Below are 25,360 nucleotides of genomic sequence, written 5' to 3'. Positions count from 1 at the left end.
ATATACTCCGTTTGGTTGATAAAAAAACTACAGAACAGCAACTTACTAGAATCAATGCCTACTATGAAATCAAATCAATGTGTTATGTTCAATGAATCCCAGCTTTTAATTATTAAAATCTAGGTAATAATGCATTTTATAATTTAGAAAAGAATACTTAAGGATCTACTTAGTCTCTGTATCTTTAGAAATTACCGTAAGGCTCCTGCTGGTCATTACTATCTACACCCTTTTCTAGAAGATCTCAACATTTTAAATGGTCACAAATTATGTATTCCCTCTTTGTCACACTGTATCTATATAAAAAAAAAGACTGAAAACTATAATGGCAAACAGAAGTCAAAAGATAAATTTCAAAAGTCAAAGGCACAAGTCAAACCCTTCTAGATATAAGTGGTAATTATAAATGTAAGTTATATTATCTGAAAATAATATAAGATCAATGATCTAGACCCCTGGTAGCATTTATAATATAGAAAATTGCAAATTATGTATTAAAAGAAATAAACAGTATAACAATTCATTTTTTTAATGTTCTAAATATTTGGCACAATGCATAACTTGCCTTATTTAGAAACCATCTGATAAAAGTAATGTGGTTTTTAAAATGATTTAAAAAATTGTCAGGTGGTAGAATTTCCTATCTACCTTTCAGTTCTACTTCTTACTACCTTCCTTCTCTATTTCTCAAATTTTACTTTTTCTTACTGAAAATCTAAAAATGAAATATCATTCTTCTGTTATTTTAATGCCAAATAAAAAGTAATCACAATAATATATGGCTAATATTTTTTAAAAGATTTCAATTTAGCTGTAACAGCCATAGCTTTAGGCTATTTTCAGGAGATAACCCCAGAAGAAAAGAAATTCAAACACTCATATTTCATATGATAACGTGATGCTTGTTTCTTTTCAGATTACTGTTTACCCCAAAACTGTTGCAATATACATTTTTAAAAACAATAATCTTCCTCAATAATCACAATGCAAAACAAGAAGCAGAATACGCATCATTACAGAAACAGTGATTGTATACTTTAAATATTCAGATACCTTTTTAATGACTATCTTAAACCAATTTTTAATTATATATACGAAGAGTATACACTTACTAGTTGAAAAATATATTGGTTCTACCTACCTACTACTTTTAATACACAACACGATAACTTGTCTTTTCTTCCTAATAGCACAATTATAAGGACAGGAACACAAAAGACAGGTATTAGGAAGGTGAAAAAAGTATCAGAAAAACTTCCTCAGCCTTGGTTTATCATTTTTTTATCTTTCCTTTGTATACATGCTGCAATTGATTGGTCCTCTTTCATTACCCTTTCACCCTATTCCTATCTAAAGACCTTCTGGGCTTCAGAGCAAGGTCAGGTATACCATATTATCTATTGTTGCTACTGAATTAGTTTAAATTACAGGTTAAAAAAAGAAGAATGAAATGCTTGAGGTTAAGAAAGGTACATAGAAACCAAAGAAGAGTAAAGACAAAAAATAAATAAAACAAAAAATCGAGAGTGGTTGTACGATATCAATAATTATCTGGCAACTCTGGAGCAGAGGTTTCTATCTGGACTTTATATCATTAATATAGGGTCAAAAATAGAGAGTAAACTCTCCAATTATCAGGCTTTATGATTTTATTTTTTGGAATAAAGCTCAATTTCATGTCTAATTAGTTTTAAAAACATACTTCACTCCAATGGAGAAGAGCTTCTTTCCCATCTACATCTACAACAGTAGAAATGGCAAGGCTTTCTTTACTACCACTGAAAGAACCAGGAGGGCAAAACCAATTTTTTCTTTTATCTGTACTCATGATTTCCCCTGCCTCCCTCCACCTCCTGCATAAACAGTAACTTCACAGGAAACCAAGAGACTACACAATTTTAGCTTATCTTCCCGAAGACTCTTTCCACCCCGCCCTCCCTAAACACACACAGTGGAGCAGTGTGTTGAGTTTGACAAGGACAATAATTAAGGAAGGTAAAATGAGGCCTTATAGAATACTTAATACTAAGTTAAAATTCTAATATCATAACTTCAAGGTGTCAATTTATTCAACTTTAACCCATCTGGTAAAGTTACTTCTTTAGTAACTATAACCTCATTATATTCTTTTAATTGCTCATGCTAACAACTTTATTGTATACTATTGCATCTTATAAGAAGTAAATCCAGGGACCATTCCATTTTATCTTAGACATAACATTTACTAGTTTTCCAAGCATGACAGAAATGGAAAAATATATATATTAGAACAAGAACAATTTATGTTAATTTCCACAATTTGTGTTCCTCCTATGAGCAGTGCTTGATTCTATTCTATCAGTCCTATGCTTAAAGAAAAAAAAAATTAGTGAGAGACTAATTTACAAAGTATACAAGAATATAATTTTATAATAAATCTTTCCAGTGTTCGCTATAACTTCATTACATGAAATGTTTCCCTTCAAAGAAACTCAGAAGGATAGCTCTTATAAAATGAAACAAAGCTTTCTGTGTTCATCTCTGGCAAGCAGTGACCAGAAACAGCTTGCTCACAAAGGATCTAAAAGTGCTGCCTGTGGAGGAGAAAATACCACTAACATGCTGTATGAATGAGTCTTGGTGAGTGGCTACTATCTGGGGCTTCTTCCTCTCTTCTCATACCAATGAGTCCATCTCACATAAAGCCTAAGAGAAAACTAAAGCCTTGTAGCAGTGAAACTCAGCATGCTCCACTCAAATACTTCTAAGGTAACCATTCTAAAGCAAAATCAGAAGTCATCTCTTTTATCCAAACAAAAAAAACAGAAAACAAAAAACAAACAAACAAAAAAACCCCACAAAAGAACAAAAAAAACCCCAAAAGGCAAATGCTGTTGCTCAATTATTAGATGGATTTACAGAGGCAAAAACTGTGACAACAGCAATAATTCAAGTAAAGTATATGAGAAAATTTAAACACGCCACTTTCAAGTTAAGACAAAAGTGAAGGGGAGCTATGATCAGAGTCAAAAAGCTTAGACATTATCACCAAATGTTAATTCACTTTACAGTCATCAATGAGACTACCGTATATATTTTTGCACCTTGCGCTTGTAAAAGCAGATAAAATATTTAATATGTAATTTACAATGTATTTTATCAGCTCAGCATACAGGATGAATATAGATTATATCAAAGTGTAGTAGACAGTTAGGGGCCTGTGCAAACCCTGCAAAAATAGTACTTCAGGTATCTGCTAATTAAAAAAAAAAAAAGTTTGCTGTTTAGAAGTGATACAATTCAAACTACCACAAAATACAAAGGACTGCAAAAATGTATACCATTCCAACAACATATATAAGTTATTAAATAAAGATCTGATTTAAAAGAATATAAATGAAGCCTTTAAGTAGGTCTTTTCTACATGCATATTACTCATTGTTAAAGAAAAAAAATGTGTAAAAAGGCCATTGGTAATTGCTTTGTTAACATGTGTAGAAAATGCCAATTCTCTGGTCATGAACCCCACTAAGTTTAGCACTTAAGGTCTCTGCAGTGTTATAAACGTAATTTAAAATACTGTTAACTCTCTAATTCCATTGGTAAAATAATGTGACTTGGAATATGGCAGTCTTTGTGTTGAGGGCAAGGATCCACAGTTTGTTTTTTTATTCCTTAGGGGTGAACAGTTATCCAGAAGAACAGCACCCTCCGCCACCGCTCTGGGCTTGAGGTTCATCATCAATAATTTGTACACCTCGCCTTGCAGCTCCTGGTTGACTGGAGCCATTGCCTTTTGCCCTTTCATCCACTTGTGCCGTTTCTATCATCCCTAAGAGAGGGAGAAAGCAGAAATTATTTAGGACCACAATCGGCGTTTTCTGTTTCTATAATTTCAGTTTACCACCATGATAGCTATTTCTGACTTTCAACCAACAAGGAAACTAGATAAAATTAATAGCAAGTGTACCTGTCCAGTTGTATAACAGCCACAGTGACATCACCAGAGAAAAAAAGTTTTTCATTTAAACAAATGACTGTATACAAGTGTCATCCTTAAGGTTTTCCAAGTATACTTAGAAATACATCAAAGAAGGTCAAATTGTTCCAAGTACAAGCAATATTTAGGGTGCGAGATTTATTCTTCAGTAAGTCATGTAAACTTTTAACCAAATAACATTTGAAAGAACAAAAGAGTTTAAGATGAAAGAGGAAGAACAAAGCTGGGGGACTCACACTATCTGATTTAAAGATACAGTAGAAGTTACTCGAATGATGACAGTAGGATACTGGTGAAAGGAGAAATCAATGGAATAGAGTCCAGAAACAGACCCCCATATATATGGTCACTTGATTTTTAATATATGTGCCAAGTTTATTCAATGAAAACAGCATAATCTTTTCAAGAGACAGTACTGGAACTGGACATTTACATGTAAAAAATAAAAGTTCAATCTACACCTACCACCATATGTGAAAATTAACAAAAAATTAATTACAGACTTAAATGTAAAACAAAATTTCTAGAAGAAAACACAGGAGGAAATCTCTGTAGAAGAAAATCTTTATGACTTTGAGTTAGCAAAGGTTTCTCATGTAAGACAAAAAAACATGACTCATACAGAAAACCTGATAAATCAGACCTCATTAAAATTTAGAACTTCAGCTCTTTGAGAGACAGTTAAGAAAAATGAGAATATAAGACACAGACTAGGAGTAAACAGTTGAAAAATACATATCTGAAAAGATGAGGAAAGAAAAGAGAGTCCTTAAAACAGAATAAGGTGTCTTAAACTTGGGTCCAGAGATTGCTCTTGAACAATGGTTTCCAAATTGAGGTATACGGGAAAATCCAGAGGTAAAATTAGAAAATGTTCAATTTATTTTTCCTTAACCTTTCGAAATTTCTATTTTTTTAATGTATATTGTATACATGTATACAAAAAACATGTAATGTATAATGTATATACATAATGTGTATGTATTTAGCAAATACTAATGTATATTGTAAAATACGGAAAATCGTAAGTACTTGTACATGTTCTATAATTTTTAAAATAAACGTATAGAGAATATTCAATTCTTTTATATAAAGATATGATATATAACATTTATAAGCCCCTGATCTAGAACCTCAGTACTCAAAGTATGGTCTGAGGACTAGTGTCATTACCACTTGGGTGTCTGTTAGTAAAGAGAAGCTCAGGCCCACATCAGACCCACTTTATCAAATTATGCATTTTAACAAGATCTCCTAGTGACTGATATGTACAGCAGTGGTTCTCAAGTTTTAGTATGCATCAGAATCATAAGGAGGGATTAAAACACAGATTCTGGACACCACCTCCAGAGATTCTGATTCAGTAGGTTTGGGGTAAGGCCCAAGAATTTGCACTTCTAACATACTCTCAAGTGATGCTAATGCTGCTGATTACAGGACCACATTTAGAGAATTAATGCTCTAGAAGAAGTATGAATGATCTTCAGGCTTACATAAAACTGAAATTTACTTCAAAGTTTGTGTGTATACGTACATTTTTTTAGAGCAAAAAACCATCATTCTGAAGTCTATAACTACAAGGAATATAATTTGACAAAATCATTTCAATCCATTATTCTATAGACTAGGATTTTCCTAAGTATAGTGTGCATTCTATTGGTGATATGAGAAATGACTTTCAGATTGTATATAATAAACATTTTCCTTTCTCTTTTTTTAATATGGAAAAGCTCAAACATATATAAAAGTAGAAAGAAGAGCATAATGAAAATCTGTGTGTCCATCACACAATTTCATCCATACTTGGCAATCATCCCTACCATTATTTTAAATCAAATTCCAGATACATAATTTTATTCATAAATTATTTTAATATGATTTCTAAAAGATAGAAACATTTTAAAAAATAAGAATTCTTTTTTTAAGGATAACCACTACACAATAACCACGCCTAAAGAAATTTACAATAATTTCTTAATGTCATCAATATCCAGTGAGTGTTCATATAGTCCCAATTGTTTCACAAATGTTCTTTTTCACTAGTTTGTCAAATTAGGATCCAAATAAGGTCCATCCACTGCAACAGGTTGTTACAACTCTTAAATCTGTTTTATTCTGTCCATTCCCCTTCCATTTTTATTTTTAATAGTAATGCATATATTTTAATATGTATTTAGCAAATACTATACAAAAGATTTCATAGCCATTGATTACTACTTGAAATAGGGCTAAAGAAGGTATTTAAGCTTCAAAAAATGAGTTAAAGATATTAAGTAAATAATAATACTGGTCGATGCGACAAATCATCAATATGGTCAAAATGGAAACTGTAAAACATCACCCCAGGGGTTTCCCTGGTGGTGCAGTGGTTAAGACTCCACCTGCCAATGCAGTGGACACAGGTTCGAGCCCTGGTCCCGGAAGATCCCACATGCCGCGGAGCAACTAAGCCAGTGCGCCACAACTACTGAGCCTGTGCTCTAGAGCCCGCAAGCCACAACTACTGAAGCCCGCGGGCCTAGGGCCCGTGCTCCGCAACAAGAGAAGCCACCGCAATGAGAAGCCCACGTGCTGCAATATGAAGAGTAGCCCCCACTCGACGCAACTAGAGAAAGCCCACACGCAACAATGAGGACCCAACACAGCCAAAAATAAATAAATAAAATAAATTAAAAACAAACAAAAAATCAGTCCAGAAATATTACCAATATTTTAAAAAGAGCCATATACCTACTTTTACAAAGGTCAAGAAAGAGTTCCTCAATTCCTTTGTTCTGTTTGGCTGAAGTATGATAATGTTTTGCTCCCACAGATTCTGCATACCTTAAAAAAAAAAGTAACATCAGTAATTGACGTAAAAATATGTTTCATGTTTTTGTCATGACTGCTATTTGAACTTTTATTACAATAGCAATTTTAGCGACTTATTACTAATTAACCCAGGTTTAGTGAAATTAAGATTATATACCATTTGACGTCTCTATATATTGAATCAACTTTTAAATAAGAATAAAACAAGACTTTTATTCTAAGTTAATTTGCAACCCAAATACTTTAGTTTTTGTGACTCACTGACTATTTTGCCATGACAGTTTTCTTTTGCATCACTCTTATACTTTTTACTGAAACCAGAAAGAGAAGTGAAAGTGGAATAACTTTAAATGTCACCAAAAGCCAGAAATTGCCAGTGTAAACACGCTTCATTGAATCCACTAGCTCAATCTATATTAAGAGGTTTGAGTAATAACTAAATGGTAAAGTACACTGTGCAAAGAGGAAGACTTCTTACAGAGAGTGACTGAAGGAAGGAAGAGGAGAAGAGGTAACACTTACGATTCTGCTTCTTGAATGGAAACATGTCTCTCCTTCTCCAAGTCTATTTTATTACCTAATTTGAAAATGTAAATGCCAGTCTTTAATACTGATTCATTTTTATAATGAAATTAAGCCAATTCTAAATATACAATTGCCATTTTAATCATCTGGAAAAATAATACAAATCCCCACCAGACTTCTAAATGTCCTGAAACTGAAAGGTTTCAGGACATTTGGATATGAGGATATGAGAGTTGATCATGACTGTCAAGGTGAATGCCTCAACCTCCCTCAAATGGCTCAATGCACATCCCTCCTGAAGCTGCAGCCTCTGTCAGAGAATATAACTCTTCCAAAGAGATAAGCACTATTTTTGATTTAGGGTATAAATGGGACCAAGATTCACTAGGGAATCCTAAGGATAAACCTATGAGTCTTAGCCAAGTGTAAATGGTCCCCAATCAATAATTATGGTTCATGAAAATATATTAGGCTAGCCTCTTGGATCCTAAGAATATTTTGGTTTTCTGGATGATATGAACTGGTTAAAGAAAGCATTAAAATATATGGCTTTTGAAGTACTTCACCACTGCAGGAGAAGAAACTAGTGTTTGTATTAAAAACATGAGACAACTTAGTATATGAACATCCTGCAGATATTAAATTACTGAAAATAAGTTTAGCTCTCCTTAAACAATGGAACCAAACTGAGATTATGCCATAAAGCCACCAGAACAAAAGTGTAGAAACTGCAAAATGCAGATTCCTTATTATGTACAGGGTAGAGATTAAGGTAAGTAGGCTGGACAGAGCGCTAAAGGCAATGGAAATAACATACAGGAAAGGGGAAAAATACCCTAAGGACACTTCAAACAAATATTTTCATTTCTTCTATTATGACCTATAGGGGTAAAAAAGGAAACCTTGTAAATAAGGTCATTTTTTTCTCGGGACCTTAGAGAGTCTAGAAGACAATTTCAGATAAAGCATTGAAGTAATAAGCACCCAATGAAAGATACGATGCTTAGAACTGAGCGGTACAAGCCCAGAGGTTCTGTATATGAAGACCTCAAATAATCTGAGCACCTAATTATGTACAACTTTTTTTTTTTTCTTTTTTTTTTGCGGTACGCGGGCCTCTCACTGTTGTGGCCTCTCCTGTTGCGGAGCACAGGCTCCGGACGCACAGGCTCAGCGAGCGGCATGTGGGATCCTTCCAGACCGGGGCACGAACCCGTGTCCCCTGCATCGGCAGGCGGACCCTCAACCACTGCCCCACCAGGGAAGCCCTATGTGCAGCTTTAAGCAATGATCTGACACCATAGCCTAAGGTTGAGGGAGGGAAGCAGACATACTAAAGCTCAGCTAGTACTAACAAATTCAGTAATAAACTCTTCCTTCTTTGAACAGTTATCAGCCTATCTCAGCAAGAAGACACATATCAGTTCTGATTTCCCACATTATACTTTATCAATATAATTTATTTTTATTTTTATTTTTATTTTTTTTGGCGGTACTCGGGCCTCTCACTGTTGCGGAGCACAGGCTCCGGACGCGCAGGCTCAGCGGCCATGGCTCACGGGCCCAGCCGCTCCGCGGCATGTGGGATCTTCCCGGACCGGGGCACGAACCCGTGTCCCCTGCATCGGCAGGCGGACCCTCAACCACTGCCCCACCAGGGAAGCCCTATGTGCAGCTTTAAGCAATGATCTGACACCATAGCCTAAGGTTGAGGGAGGGAAGCAGACATACTAAAGCTCAGCTAGTACTAACAAATTCAGTAATAAACTCTTCCTTCTTTGAACAGTTATCAGCCTATCTCAGCAAGAAGACACATATCAGTTCTGATTTCCCACATTATACTTTATCAATATAATTTATTTTTATTTTTATTTTTATTTTTTTTGGCGGTACTCGGGCCTCTCACTGTTGCGGAGCACAGGCTCCGGACGCGCAGGCTCAGCGGCCATGGCTCACGGGCCCAGCCGCTCCGCGGCATGTGGGATCTTCCCGGACCGGGGCACGAACCCGTGTCCCCTGCATCGGCAGACGGACTCTCAACCACTGCGCCACCAGGGAAGCCCTCAATACAATTTTTAATTTGCTAAATATTACAACCAATATATCCAACAGTCACCAGTGGAATAAGTTGTTTCATGCTATGACGAATGCAAAAAGCACCACCTAGTGGCAGGCAGCTCCAACAAACAGAGGCACAAGATTCTGCCACCGTAAAAAGGTAAAACAGCCTCCTATAGATCAAAGGAGACTTTTGTTGCAATTAACTAAAACCCTATGAGTTGGTTTGTTAGAGCTTTAACGTCTCTTCTTTCAAAATCCACCATAATTACCAACATCTGTTTTTAAAAACTGAGGATAGGGAAAGTAGACAATCACCTTGTTGCCTCAAATGAATATTTGGGGAAAATTATTCAGACACTGCTTTATTATTTAACAGCATTTTAAACTTAGCTAAACTTTAATAAAGCCAGTATTTTGTTTGTTTTTGTTTTTTAATCTTTTTGTTTTTTAATCTTTTGGCCACGCCACACGGCTTGCGGGATCTTAGTTCCCCAGCCAGGGATTGAACCCAGGCCATGCCAATGAAAGCTCCAAGTCCTAAACAATGGACTGCCAGGGAGTTCCCTAAAACCAGTTATTATTAAATTGGCTAACTATTTTAATAACATAATTAATATTTTAAACAAAAAAAATCCCTCTACTAAATAACTACTATTTCTTTGAACAATAAGTGCTCATGGGCTTCCCTGGTGGCACAGTGGTTGAGAATCCGCCTGCCGATGCAGAGGACACGGGTTCGTGCCCCGGTCTGGGAAGATCCCACATGCCGCGGAGCGGCTGGGCCCGTGACCCATGGCCGCTGAGCCTGCGCGTCCGGAGCCTGTGCTCCGCAATGGGAGAGGCCACAGCAGTGAGAGGCCGCCTGTGCTCCCCAATGGGAGAGGCCACAGCAGTGAGAGGCCCGCGCACCACCAAAAAAAAAAAAAAAAAAAAAAAAAAGTGCTCATAATGGATTAACAGCACAGACCAAGTCACAAAACTGCCTGTCAGTGACTGACACCTTTCCAAAGTTCAAGACCTTTTTAGCTATGTTCTTTTAAAAGCAAGAGAGCTAAAGCTTGTGGTTGAGGATCATATCTGTTTCAATACTACTGTGCAGCCACATTGGGAATTTTCCAATAGGCTTACAACACCTGAAAATAAGAATAACCACCAAAGTAAGCACCTACTTGAAAGTATAGTACAATAAAGGCTAGGGGGGAAAACTGACGGAAGCTATTGGAGAGGAAAAGGCTATCCTGCTAAGAATACTAAAAATTTTATCTTCTTTAAAAATACCTATTTGAATTAAGATCATGGAAGGGATACACCCATCGCTAAAGGCAGACGGCCTAATAGCAATAAAGAGCTAGAACTTTATTTTGCGTAGACTGGATGGTGTGTGGCCTAGTGGAAAGAAATTTTTAAATCTGATAAAACTTGTTTTTAAGCCTTGGCTCATTTCAAAACTATAAGATTTGGGGCAAATTACTTAACCCCTTAGTCTCACTTTGTACAAATGTAGCTAATAAACTTTGCAAGGTTGATGTGAAAATAAGATATATGTAAAAAGCCTAGCACATAGGATGTGTTCAATAGAGTATTTTTCAGCCATCACAGTGAATGATCACAGTGAATGATCAAATGGAAAATCAATACTGTTATGAGAGAATTAAACCCATGATAATTAACACATTTCCTACCACAACCCTGGTTGGCTTCGGAAATCCCTTAACCACCCCTCCCCCAATTTAGTTCGGTTTGCTTCTGTGATATCACCCCCAACCCCTTGATAGCATGTATCATAATGTACAGTAAGAGCCTGTTTTTCTCTCTCACCCTACATGATAAGCTCTGGGCAGACAAGGACCATATCTATTTTTTAACTTATTCACTACATTATTCTCAAAGCCTGGTACATAGCCAGCAATATATATTATTGGTTAAGTATATGGGCTTGAAGTAGCAGACAGACCTAAATTAAAATCCCAGGTCTATCTCTATATACTATGTCGTTTGGGAAGTATCAAGCTCTCTTAAGTCCATTTTCTCATGTGTAAAATGGAAATGGCAACAATGCCTCCTTGCCGTGTTGTCAGGAGGCTGAAATAAGTGTGTGGTTCTTAGAATAGTACCTGGTACTCAATAAATGGTAACTATTATTAATAATAAATATTTGTTTAACAAACATACAAATGTTAAGGACAGACTAGAAACAAAATACTCTATTAAACAGAGCAACCACAGCCAAGAGTGCTGATCAATGGATTAACTAAAACTAGAGGGAAAAGTCTCTGCTAGCGAAGTATGGAGTTCCCTCTTCCTGCTTTACACATTATCAGTGATTTAGATAAGGACCTAGAAGATTCGGCATCTAATTTACACATGAAAAAGCTAGTAGATTATATATCAAACATAAACATTCAGAAACATATGACAAGTTGAAATTCCTACACTTAGGTTTAAATAGTTTAGTTATGTAGGAAGATGGGGAAAGCCTGACAGAAGAGCTTTATAAACTTATAAAAAAGGAATTCTGATTTTTGTTAACTATAATCTATGTAAAAGAGAAATTGAGTTGACATGACTGCTAAAAAGTATATGCAATCTTGGGCAATGCTGGTAGAAGGACAGTAAGATTTAAAAAAAGAGAGAGCTATGGTATACATTGACTCAACAATGTTTGGATTCTAGTATTCATTTCAAGTGTAGGAGACACACTGATACACTGAAATAAACCTAGAAAAAAATAATCAGGATGATGAGGATGTCTGAAAGTTAGCCCAAACAGTAGAAAACCTAGGGAAGATTTTTAGGTGAACCATCCAAGTAGGCTTCAAATGTTTGAAGGACTGTCTTGTGTAAAGGGAAAGGAACAAATATTTGTCATATGCCTACTCTATGCCAAGTGTTTTCCAAATCATTATTTAGTCTTCATCACAATCCTATGAGGTAGTATTATTTTGAAGTTAGTTTTAAAACAGGGGAGAAAATAAACACTGAACATATACAGAATGAAATGAAAATCGAGACGTGGAAAAAATAATGCAGATGTCCATCAACAGCAAAAGGATAAACTGTGGAATATTCATAGAATTAAGTATTAGATAGCAAAGAGAGTAAAATGAACTACAACTATATACAATAACATAGAGGAATCTTGTAAACATAATGTAAAGCCAAAAAAACAGACAAAAAAGCTCCCATACTATATGAGCTTATTTATCTGAAATTCAGAACAAAACCAGTCCCTGCAGTAAAAAGTCAGGATTATGTCTGTGGGTAGGGGATGGTGAGAGGAAGGCAACTGGGGTAGTGTTGGGATGAGAAAGGAGTGCAACAAAAAAAAAAAAAAAGAAAGGGGGCTTCTAATGTACTGGTTACACAGCTATGGTAACTTCGTGAAATTTTCCTTTTGTGGTAAATGGGCTGTCAAAATTCTTCCAACTCTGAATTACAAACAGAATTCCATGTCACACTTGCCAATGGAAAAGGGAGAGTGAGCTTTTTATACTTTATACCAAACATTAATAAATATTATATAACATGAAATGAGGTATATCTAACCCTACTTGGGGGCAGTAAGCTACCAGATTCAACATTACTAAACCTTCTTAGAATATGAACATGAAGAATACAAAGTTTAAGTTAATTATCCTAAGTTTATTCACCCAGCTAATTTTTTTTTTTTTTTTTTTGGCCGTGCTGAGAGGCTTTGGGGATCTTAGGTCCCCGTAGCAGAGATTGAACCCATGCCCCCCTGCAGCGGAAGTGCGTAGCACTAACCACTGGACCACCAGGGAATTCCCACCCAGCTAATTTTTTAAATGTTACTTTGTAACCTTGGTCAAGTAACAAGTTCTTGAGGCTTCTTTGACTTTCCTTTTTTCTTTTTTAAGATTCTTTTGATGTGGACCATTTTTAAAGCCTTTATTGAATTTGTTACAATATTGCCTCTGTTTTATGTTTTGGTTTTTTGGCCCCAAGGCATGTGGGATCTTAGCTCCCCAACCAGGGAGGAACCCACACCCCCTGTGTTGGAAGGTGAAGTCTTCACCACTGGACTGCCAGGGAAATCCCTTCTTTGACTTTCTTAAGAATATGTTAGCTATGTTTCTTAGAATGTGTTAGTTCCTTCCTCTCTTCTGAGAGATAACCAGAATCCCAAATCATCAAATCTTTAGTCATTCACCTACTGTGACCACTTCCACTCCCAGTAAGTCTGATATACCAGACAGACAAAAGCAGGCCAAACTCACTAATGACTAGCTGCAGCTTTGGTCCCAAACTCCTATATGGTCTACGACTCCAGTGTTCTTGTTTGAAATGTTCCCACCATCTAGCCTAACATCTAGCATCTAGACTAAAAAGCAGGCCAGATCAGCTCCTGTTCCTCTCCCAAAACTTGCACCCTGATCTGGACCTGTAAAGTTTACTAATCTAATGGTGACAAAATGTAAGAAATGTAAACTCAGGTTGAAACAAAAAAATTCTTAAGGCTAAAAGCAGAATTTGCCCGTGGTGACTACTCCATTCTATGTCCTCCACTAAAACTACTCTGGTTTCTCCCAAGCCATTTATCAGTTACATAAAAGGGAAGAGAGAAAACAGCCTGAGACTATTCATAAGGATTAATATCATAAGCAGAGGCGTCTGAATGACTTCAATTTGAATCCCATCTCTGATAGCTGCATGATATTGAGCAAGTTATTAAGTACGTTATCTCCAGGGCTCAGCTTCCTCTACAAAGCCCTCATAGGGTTGTGAAGATTACATGAGATAATGTCCACTGAGTACACAGCATAGTGTCTGGAACACTTTATTGCCCAATAATTAGCTGTTATATCATAGAACTAATACTCTAAAGAAAAAGGAAACCAAAGAGAAACGCCAGAAGTCCAAGAGTATGTTCTAGAGTTGTTTTACTTTACCTCTTAAGATATTTCTCCAGTCTAGTATATCATGATTTACTTGTATCTTTGGAGTCAAATTTGTTCTTAACTCAAAAATGTGTATAGTTAAATATATAGAACAAGAACACAGCTTAAGTCATTGATTTTAATTATATTGTAAAGTAGTTGCTGAACTCTTCTTTTCTAAAATAATCTTATGATGAAAAACCAAAGATCAAATTGAAGCAAGGCTTGGGGGACTTGAAGCCCTACATGTTTAGGGCTTCCCACTTGCTCCCCAAAGGCATTCCTTGAAGTACAGATGTCTGAATCTCCTGAAAGATCACTTCCAAATCCAAAATTATACTAAAATATTAAATACTAAAATACCACTCTTTTCTCATGTAACTTTAAAATGAAAATTACTTATTTACTATTCTTTAATAAAGTGTTAAGGAAACAAAGGACATTTTTAAAAAGTAATGATGCTTACCAACTATACATAAACAGATTTCATTTCCCAACATTTTCCGTAATTCTTTGACCCAGTTTTTAACCTGTGTACACAAAAGAGTAAATATTAAAACAAATCCTGTAACAATGACTACCATTACAACAACCCAAAACTCAACACTGTCAAAATACCTCAAAATTTGTCTAACAGTCTATGTATTTAGTTATTACTAGGAATGATTCACTGTAGGATCATTTATATTGCAAACCACACACAGACAAACATCCAATGGAAAGATTTCTCTCTATAGCTACACATAAGAATAAACAGAAGCATCTCTAATTACAAACTTTCGTAACTGCCCATAAATCCAAGCAAAGCTGTTCACCAAAGCAAAAGCATGTCAATTCCAGCCTCTGATAATAGATGCTTACAGAGAATCACTTTGGACTTAAGAAAACATGGGCTTAATTAAAAATCTTTTGTACCCCAACTGGGTCCCAAATAGAGGGCATAGGAGCTTCTGTGTCACACATTTAAAGGAAAAACACAATGTACACAGGTACCAAAAAGAGTAAAATAAAATTTCCTCCTTTGGTGTAGGAAAGGTTTCTTCAAGTTCGGCGCTACTGAACTTGAACTTATTTTGAACTTATTAACTTAACTTGAACTTATTTTGGCTCAGATAGTTCTTTGTTGTAAGGGACTGTCCTGTGCAATGTATGATGCTTAGCAGTATCCCTGGCTTCCTACACACTAGATACCAGTTCCATCCTCCAGGTGTGACAAAGATGTCTCTAGACATTGCTGCCCCCTGGTGGAGAGCCACTGGTGCACAATGACTCCAGTGGCAAACTGATTCTTCACTACGGAGGGAGCCGAGCAGCAGGCACGGTTGGGAGTAAACTGAAATTAAGTAATTTTTTTTTTTTTAAGTGCTGGGCTTCCTTCCTTCCTTCCTTTCTCTCTCTCTCTCTTTTGCTGTGTCGGGTCTTAGTTGTGGCACACAGGCTCTTCGTTGCAGTGCGTGGGCTGTCTAGTTGTGGTACGCGGGCTCCGTGCGCGGGCTCAGTAGTTGCGGCGCTCGGGCTTAGTTGCCCCGCAGCATGTGGGATCTCAGTTCCCTGACCGGGGATTGAACCCACATCCCCTGCATTAAAAGGTGGATTCTTTTTTTTTTTGTGGTATGCGGGCCCCCCTCTGTTGTGGCCTCTCCCGTTGCGGAGCACAGGCTCCGGACGCGCAGGCCCAGAGGCCATGGCTCACGGGCCCAGCCGCTCCGCGGCATGTGGGATCCTCCCAGACCGGGGCGCGAACCCGGTTCCCCTGCATCGGCAGGCGGACGCGTAACCACTGCGCCACCAGGGAAGCCCTAAAAGGTGGACTCTTAACCACTGGACCACCAGGGAAGTCCCTGAAATTAAGTAATCTTTTGAACTCATGATTTTAAATATATTGATTACAATAAAACAGGATAAAGAACCAACTTGGGATACCTACTTTCATTTTTGTGTAATGGAATTTAGCATGTATGTAAATCAAATGACACAGAACTTATATACCTTCCTAAAAAAAATACACACACATCTACAAATTACAAAAATTACATTAGATATGTGTGGTAAGCATTTACTGTGCATATGTTCCTATGCACAAAGTAACAGTTTCACACGCCTATTCTCTGCAAGAATGCAAAGGAACTGTAGTAAACACAAAATCTTTATAAAAACAAAGGTAATCAAAAATTTATAATAGCACTGAACTACACTTTTCTCAATACAGTCCCATCTTTTTGATTCACTCACATATATGTATAACATGTTCAGAGAAGCATTTAACTTCCACCCTTAGTTGATTTCATATCAGAAAAATCTGACAGTACTGGTATAAAATGTACATCCTCATCACTTCAAAGGAAACATGACAGAATGCAATTGTGTATTACCCTACTCCCTGTACATACAGTATCACGACCTACTAAATCTAACCAATTTTTAAAAAATTTGTTATTCATCTGCAATCAGATCCCCCTCCACAGGCATCCTATACATTACCCCCATACACTCTGTGATGAGTTAAAGATGGTCACCAATTCTTTGCCAAGAATCTATTTCCTCTCTCTTTGACTCTGGGCTAGCCTTGTAACTTGCTTTGACCAAAAGAATGTGGCAGAACTAATGCCATGCCAATTCCAGACTAAAGCCTTAAGAAGGTCAGGCAGCTACACTCCTGGGATCCAGCTGTCACATAAGAAGCTTTGGCTGGAATACGGAATAATGAGAGTATGTGGAGAGAGTACTGGAGAATGAGACACCAAATGGAGTGAGAGGCCATGTGGAGGAAAACCAGGCCCTCTTGGATCCAGGTTCCCACCCAGCCAAACCCCCAGTTCAATGCAGCTGCATGAGTGACTCCACTGACACCACATGGAGAAGAGGACTTGCCCAGTCAACCCTCAAAAAACCACAAGAAATAATAAATCGTTGTTTTAAGTCACCAAATTTTGGGGGTTTTGTTATACAGCCAGAGATAACTGGTCACTTTTCAACCTAATAGACTCCACCTTCTTTTAAGCAATAAAATACTTAAACCACTTCTTTTTATGCCAAAAAGGCAGGAAGGGATAACAAACAGCACCCCAAATATTTAACTTTTTAAAATGTCATTAAATCTGAAAGCTACCTATTGCTTCATTTTTCTACTCCTTGGACTAAGTTTTTCCACATGGCATTAATAATCCAAGGGCTAACTTGTATATCTGCTTCATCAGTTAAATACTAGGAAATAAAATAAAAATAAAAAACTAAAAAGGCAAGTAATTTCAACAAGTACAAACCTGTAACTCAAGTCAAGAAAAGTTTCTACCCTGGAAATTACCCCCTTCAGTTAAACATCCTTGACAAAGTTATTCCAAGAAGGGTTTTCAAAGAAAAGGTCAAATAAGTAACTAGTCACAATCCTAACTGTGATGAGAATTCAGAGGTAAGTTTAATGGTCACTCATTTTTGGTCCCAAACAACTATAAAAATTCTTTATTTTTGGTGAATGTTTAAAGAGGGGTTAAAAAAAAATGGAGGAGCTTTAAAATGAACACTACCTAGATTGTCCTTTTAAAATTTATATTATATCCTCCAGGAAATTTAGTGAGAAGAAAGAGCTTAAACTTGATTTAGTTCTTCGTCTTCCTCCCCACAATTATGGAACCTGCCCATGCAGGCATATCAAGTTATCAGGTAGCCAGTGTGTATGGAACCAAAAAAATGTATGTGATTTTTCTTTAATAGGGAGAAAAAAAGCCTCTATATTTTTCTGAAGCTTTACTTCAGATTATTTCCCTTTCCTAATATCTGAAAAAGCCATGTAATAAACTATTAATAAATGATATCCATATTGTTAACATGAATTAAATACTCCATTAAAAAATATGAGTGGTCATCATTTATGCACAAACTATACTTTACCTTTAAAGCCAAGGCTAATCACATTAGTAAACAAAAGCATGTTAACGCAGACTTGAAAAAATCAGTGTTGTTCTATTAAGTCATGTACCCATAAGTAAACAGAATACCTTCTGAAAAGAATCTTCATCTGTTATATCATAAACTAAAATAGCTCCATTTGAATCTCTGTAGTAAATTGGACCCAATGCATGGAATCTCTCTTGACCTGCTGTATCCTAAATAAAGCAATAAACTCTTATTAGATCAGAAGAAAAAATACATCTGTTATTGTAACTACAGTGAACTTTAGTTTAATTGGAAAGTGGGGTATAAAGTTATAGATAACCCCAAACACCATTAAAAGAAACAAAACAGGTTACAAATAAAATTTTTAAGTCAAGTTATAATCAATATTTAATGTTTTACTGTTATATAAAGATTACTTCTCCCCTCCCCAACCTTCCTCCTCCTCAGCAATCTTCCCACCCTCACTAAATAACCGTTTCAGTTGCCAAAGGGTCAGAATGGGCCACAATGGCATTATAAGCCAGGAACAGGCCTTGCACTAAATTTAGGTTCTCCCCAGAGAGAGGAGACAAGGAGAAAAAGCATGCACCAGGATCACTTGCCAACAGGTACACTACTGCATTATCCTTGCCCTACTCTCCACTGGCCGTTCCCTTGGAGGATTAGAATATGGAGTTGGGGGAAAAAAGGCCAGGCAGGCTGTCCATCCCTTTCTCTGACATGGAATCCCTCTGAGGTGACCCTTCTCCAGCTGAAAAGTTATGATAGAACTATTCATGTATACAATTGTATGCAAGATAAAATTCTTAGCCAGATTTTAGGAAAAAAATGTTTATTTAAAAAAGGTTTTGGCTAAACTTCAGTTAACTAAAATAAATCCAGAAATTCTTGAGCCAATTAGTTATGAGAGAACCAGGAATAGGTACTCTAGGCCTTCACTCATACAGCTGAAAAGGTTAACTTACCCATATAGCAAGATTTACTCTTTTCCCACCAATATTTAACTTCTTTGTTAAGAATGATGCCTAAGAAAAGAGAGATATACATTAAACAATGTTTCACATAAAATAACTTTTTTTGTTCTCAAAACTACAGATGAATGAATCATATCAGTGTGAAATAAGTTATCTGGGAGGAAAAGTCATCACTGAGTTTTTATTAATGATTAAACATTATTTCCACTGAAGACAGAACATTATTTTTACTCTAATCTAAGAAAAAGATATTTTGTTTTATGAATACAAGTTATGAAAAGTACAAAAAAATGGGTAAATATGTTTTCTTAGTTTTTTCCTCATTACACCATTTTCTTCGCATTTAATTTGATGCCACCTACCTACTCATTATAGAAAGCGTCTAAGAGACTTCTAAGATGAGATAAAAGAAATGTTTACTGATAGTTAACTGTATGAATACCATTATTATTGGAAATTTTCCTGCAATTATTTTATAATTCAATTATTTAAACTATATCTAATAATGGCCCTAAGTACTAATGTCACAGAAATGAAAGGAAATGGTTCCAGCTTTCAAGGAGCTTATAGTCCATTGCAGAAATTAAAATATAAAGAGAATTAAAATACCATGTGATAATCGTTAAAATGGACGGTCTTGCCAAGTATACTATAAGGAAAATGCTGAGGAAGGAAGTGTAAAGCTTGCTTGGATAAGTCACAGAAGGTTTCAGAAAAAAGGTAATGATCTTCCCTTTAGGAGTAGTAGGGGTTTTTCCTGACAGATGGGTGAAGCCACCGAAGCCTGAAAAACATAACTCCCCACCCTATGGGAAACTCCAAGTCGGTCTGGTGGACGCTAGAGATGAGACTACAAAGATAGGCAAAGGTTGAATTAATCGAAAAAAAAGTCCTGACTCCATATATAAGCCTATGGACTTTACCTTGTGGTTCTCAATAAAACGTGTTCCAAGATACTAGACAAGTTTTTTGTTTTTTAATGTATACTACAGTCAGGTATATTTGGGGAATTCTGTATATTGCTCTATATCCCCTTTGTGCATTCACAGTACCCATTAGCACACTAAAATTCTGCCAAAAGGAAGGCTGACTAACTGCATTTATACAAGCATTTCCCAAACTCATTTGACTTCTTTTTCCCTAAAGAAACACCTAACTCATCCAAAGGATGTCAGGAAATAATACTGTTGGCAATGGATAATCAATGAAGGGTTTCTAAGCAGTGAGGACATGTAAGATCTATATTTTAAGAGAATGACTATGAGGGCTTCCCTGGTGGCGCAGTGGTTGAGAGTCCGCCTGCCGATGCAGGGGACACGGGTTCGTGCCCCGGTCCGGGAAGATCCCACATGCCGCGGAGCGGCTGGGCCCGTGAGCCATGGCCTCTGGGCCTGCGCGACCGGAGCCTGTGCTCCGCAATGGGAGAGGCCGCAACGGTGAGAGGCCCGCGTACCACAAAAAAAAAAAAAAAAAAAAAAAAAAAGAATGACTACAATAGGAAGAAAGAACAGGACTAGACCTGGAAGACAGAAGTCTATTTTAAAGTTGGAAAGGAAAACATAAGGGGCCTGAACTAAGTGCATGAGGATAGAAAAGAGAAAACCGAATCAAGTAATTGAAGAGGGAATATAATCAGAAACCAGAGTCAGTTGACCTATTTAAAAAAGGAACAAAGAGCCAACTTCAAAGCTATGCAGAGACAGTCACATTTAAGTGTATATATATATAGAGAAGAAAGTGCAGAGATGGAAAGTAAAACAGATAAAAGGCTAGGATGGTGAATTATTACTGAAGGAGAAGGAACCTAGATTTCAGGAAGGACTTTCTGCTGTATGTATACCAAGGAAAATTAAAACTAAGAAAAGGCCAGTAGATTTAGTGATTAACTAAGGAATCTACAGAGACACAAATGGCAGAGCTGAGATCAAATCCAGGAATGTCTGCCTTCAAAGCCCAAGCTACACAAGATATTTTATTAAATAAAATACAGGTTAGGGGCCTTCCCTGGTGGCACAGTGGTTAAGAATCCGCCTGCTAATGCAGGGGACACGGGTTCGAGCCCTGGTCCAGGAAAATCCCATATGCCGCGGAGCAACTAAGCCCGTGTGCCACAGCTACTGAGCCTGCGCTCTAGAGCCCGTGAACCACAACTACTGAAGCCCACGTGCCACAACTATTGAAGCCCACGCGCCTAAAGCACGTGCTCCACAACGAGAAGCCACCCAATGAGAAGCCCATGCACCGCAACTAAGAGTAGCCCCCGCTCACAGCAACTAGAGAAAGCCCACATGCAATGAAGACCCAACGCAGCCAAAAAAAATAAAATAGAAATACCTTTATTTAAAAAAACACCACAGGTTATATAGAAAAGGGTATGAAATAAATTCAATGGCAAAACGACAAAGAAATAACTTGGAATATGAGAAGACCAAATATATGTTATGACAATAAATATGAATAAAGGACTATTTCCCACTCATAGCATAAGGGTGAAGAATATCAACTTTGAAGCAGAACTTTGGATTTGAATCTCGGCTTTGCCACTTATTAGCTGTATAATTTATTTGAACTCAACTATTTGTTCTGTTTCAATATCAATGTTATATAAAGAAACTCAAAACCTGACTCCTATCCTAATATTTAATAGGTAAGTAAACTTAAATGCCTCCCTCTCTTCTTTCAAACATATTTAAACTGATCTTCCCTCCAAAATCGGCTTTCCATTCCAACATTAGTATTTTGATCACATTCTCCAAGTCACTGAGGTTTAGAATCTTAGAAATATCATCACTGAATATTCTTCCTCCCCTGTCATCCCATATTCTAAAAAAACCTACCAAGCCTTGTTTTTATATTTCCTCTGGAGTTCTATGACCACCAGTCTCATATTACGCCATAATATAAATACCTTTGGTCTCACCTCACACTCTGGTTCTCTGGTCTACATACTAAATTATCTTCCCAAAGCCTCCATGATTAAAAACAAACAAAAAACCATTATCATATCCATAGCTGAGCTCTCTAATAAGTTATCATTTTTAATAAGTATGCTTGAACTACATCCCTGCTGGCAGCTAATACCATGATAGCCTTTTTGTCATGAGTTTTGTGGGGATTTCTCAGCAGAGGGGAGTGAATTATAGCTGGTAAAGCTCCATCATTTCCTTTCTACTATTCCCTCTGAAACTTACCATCACTCTCCCATGGTAAGTTCAGAGACAGTGTTAAGTCTCTCCTAAGGAACTACGGATGTATAAAACAATTTTAAGGGGCTTCCCTGGTGGCGCAGTGGTTGAGTCCGGCTGCCGATGCAGGGGACACGGGTTTGTGCCCAGGTCCGGGAAGATCCCACATGCCGCAGAGCGGCTAGGCCCGTGAGCCATGGCCACTGAGCCTGCGTGTCCGGAGCCTGTGCTCCGCAACGGGAAAGGCCACAACAGTGAGAGGCCAGCATACCGCAAAAAAAAAAAAAAAAAAAAAAAAAAAAAAAAAAAACCCAACAATTTTATGGAAAGAGTGCTCATTACAGCGACGATTATTTAAAAAAAGAAAAAAGGAAAGAAGAAGAAAAAGAAAAGAAATAACCTAAGTGTCCATCAATAGGCTATTTTTTAAAAATATACAAATATAGTCCATCCATACAGTGAGACACTACGCAGTCATTTCCACCACTATTGCTAATACTAGCTAACAGTTACTGAATGCTTACTTTCCACCAAGTACTGTGCTATGCACTTTTTACAAAATCATTCATAAGCTTCTCCTTTATAAAAGTCAGGGAGCCCTAATCTACAAATAAAAGTCTCAAAGCCTATCTTTGTATCCAAGGACCTCCACCATTTGTCCACATCTATCTTTCCAAGAAAGCTTCCAGTATTTCTCTACTTACTCGGAAACTCATATAGTCTATATCATATATTCCCTCCAATTCTGTTTGTTCATAAAATTCCTCTCTAATTTGGGCCTATTCTTTCTCTATCTGGATCTCACCTATCAAGACCAGTTCATGACCCACACTCTTCTTCCTTGAATTTTTAAGCTTTCTCATACCACCCAGACAACCCACAGTGAATTTCTCTATGCAGAAGAACTTTAGGGAACTTAATCTTGTAATATACAGCATATACCACCTTGTATTTTAAGTTAACTTTTCATGGGTATAAGTCTTCTGTTAACTAGAGTACATATTTTTATTTATTTAACACTTTCACAGTGCATTAATGAAATGGGCAGTGTTCTAAAAGCTTTTCTATATTAATTCACTTCTCGTAACACTCTGTGATTAGACATAATTATTACCCAAATATTACAGATGTGGAAACAGAGACAAAGGAATGGTAAGTATATTGTCCAAGGTCACACAGCAAGTGACAGAGTAGGATTTTAAATGAAGGCAGTCTGGCTCCAGATATGACTCATAACCACTATGATATGGTACCTCCCAGACTGAGATGTGAGCTAACACTCTTCTCTAATAGAGGGGGCAGGGGGAACCATAATGCCACCCACAGCAGACTTGCAAATGTTACTGTAGATAAACATATCCACAATGTGACTGGTATAACTCAATTTACATAAAAGATGTGTTCCTAAAAGTTTCCTTATAAACCAAATTATTTTAACTCAAATATCTGATGCATTAGTAAAGCACATTACCATAGGGTCCCCACTGTATCTTTTTTTTCCTTCATAACAAAAACCTTAAGTCCCACTCTATGGAAAGAGTCCCTCTGTAATACAAATCATCTCATTTTACATACACCCTAAGTTTTTAATATTTTATAGATATTTTCTTAAAGAACAAGCATCTGTTTTAAAAACAAAAACAATTATATTTGAGAATAAAGCTGCAAGATTTTATGTAACATCAAGACAGCAGCAAACGATCAAATGGTTGAAATCTGTTTTGGTCTTTTTTTCCTACTACCTCTATGACGCGTACTTAATTTGGCCAGACTATTGAGATACCATTCATGGTTATATAATACTTACTCTGGGGCAGAGGTTCTTAATTCTGTTACATGGTAGTAAGAGTGGGAGGGAGGCATGATCATAGACTTCTTTGAGAACCTGATGAAAGCTATGAACCCACTCACTCTCAAGAAAACTGCTCATATGCACATATAAAATTTTTTTTCACACACTTTCCCAAGGGATTTATAAATCCCTGGCAATATCTCAGTGAAGAACCCCATTTAGAAAGAGCAAGGGAGAGTGGCATAAACAACATCAATTCAAAGGTTCTAGGAATATGGGAAGGAAAAAAAATAGTACATACTGTGTGCTACCATGCTTTGGCTTTCTCATTTATTCTTTGTAACAACCCTGTGAAGTAGGTAGTTAGCCCTATTTACAGTTGTGAACCTGAGATTTAAAGAAATACAGTGACTCACCCAAGGTCAGCCAACTCAGTCAGGTACTGCAGTGGGTGGAAGCCTGTCTGACTCCACAGTGCTTTTTCCATTGCACAAAGCTGCCTATTCCAGAACATACACACATTCTTAACTTGGCACTCCTCCAATTGGACACTAAGTGTTCCTGGACACCAACTCATCTCCCAGAATATTCTCAGGGTAGGCACAAAGTAATGAGGATCAAAGTAATGGTACATTTCCCACCTTACTCCTCCAAACCCGGAGTTACAGCACCACTATTTCTTCTAATTCCAATGATTTCATCTTCCAGACTTTAGGGGTACTGACAGACTTAACAATCTCATTAGACAGCTGTCATCTGCACCTGATGCTTATTTACCCAACATCTTATCTGAAATCACAGTGGATATTTTTTAATCTCTATTAAAAAATAAAATTATAGGAGAGATAAAATAAGAACAAAGTACATTTGCCAAATGAAAGCCTTTTCATAACTTGTTTCATCAATGTTTTAATGTTTTTTTGTCTCTTTTTGTTAGCCAGATCACTTGTTCTTGCTAATCACTGGCAAAGCAAAATACCTAATGCAGCACAGTAACTGACTGTGGACAAATACTTTCCTGTCTTTATCTAAGTTCAATAGACTTTCATTAATAATATGTGTGTATAACTCTTAGAGGAAAACATAGGAAGAACACTCTTTGACATAAATCACAGCAAGATCTTTTATGATCCACCTCCTACAGTAATGGAATAAAAAACAAAAATAAACAAATGGGACTTAATGAAACTTAAAAGCTTTTGAAAAGCAAAGGAAACTACAAACAAGATGAAAAGACAACC

General features: G+C 36.8%; 1 protein-coding gene across 1 annotated transcript in view; it reads right to left on the bottom strand.

The window, feature by feature from the left end:
• Window positions 1-3,429: 3,429 nt before the first annotated feature.
• The window catches only part of RAB21 (RAB21, member RAS oncogene family), a 29,182-nt gene continuing 7,251 nt past the window's right edge, over window positions 3,430-25,360 (bottom strand). Inside the window, exons 2-7 of the mRNA XM_007123887.4 lie at window positions 19,134-19,193; window positions 18,270-18,377; window positions 14,741-14,804; window positions 7,313-7,367; window positions 6,714-6,802; window positions 3,430-3,811 (exon numbers count right to left, since the gene is read on the bottom strand). Of these exons, the coding sequence (XP_007123949.1) occupies window positions 3,669-3,811; window positions 6,714-6,802; window positions 7,313-7,367; window positions 14,741-14,804; window positions 18,270-18,377; window positions 19,134-19,193 (519 nt within the window). The 3' untranslated portion in view covers window positions 3,430-3,668. The remainder of the gene's footprint in view (window positions 3,812-6,713; window positions 6,803-7,312; window positions 7,368-14,740; window positions 14,805-18,269; window positions 18,378-19,133; window positions 19,194-25,360) is intronic.

This window comes from Physeter macrocephalus, chromosome 6 (assembly GCF_002837175.3).
Source record: "Physeter macrocephalus isolate SW-GA chromosome 6, ASM283717v5, whole genome shotgun sequence".
Lineage (NCBI taxonomy): Eukaryota > Metazoa > Chordata > Mammalia > Artiodactyla > Physeteridae > Physeter > Physeter macrocephalus.
Note: the sequence above shows the minus strand (reverse complement) of the source record. Positions and strands in the feature narration are given on the sequence as shown.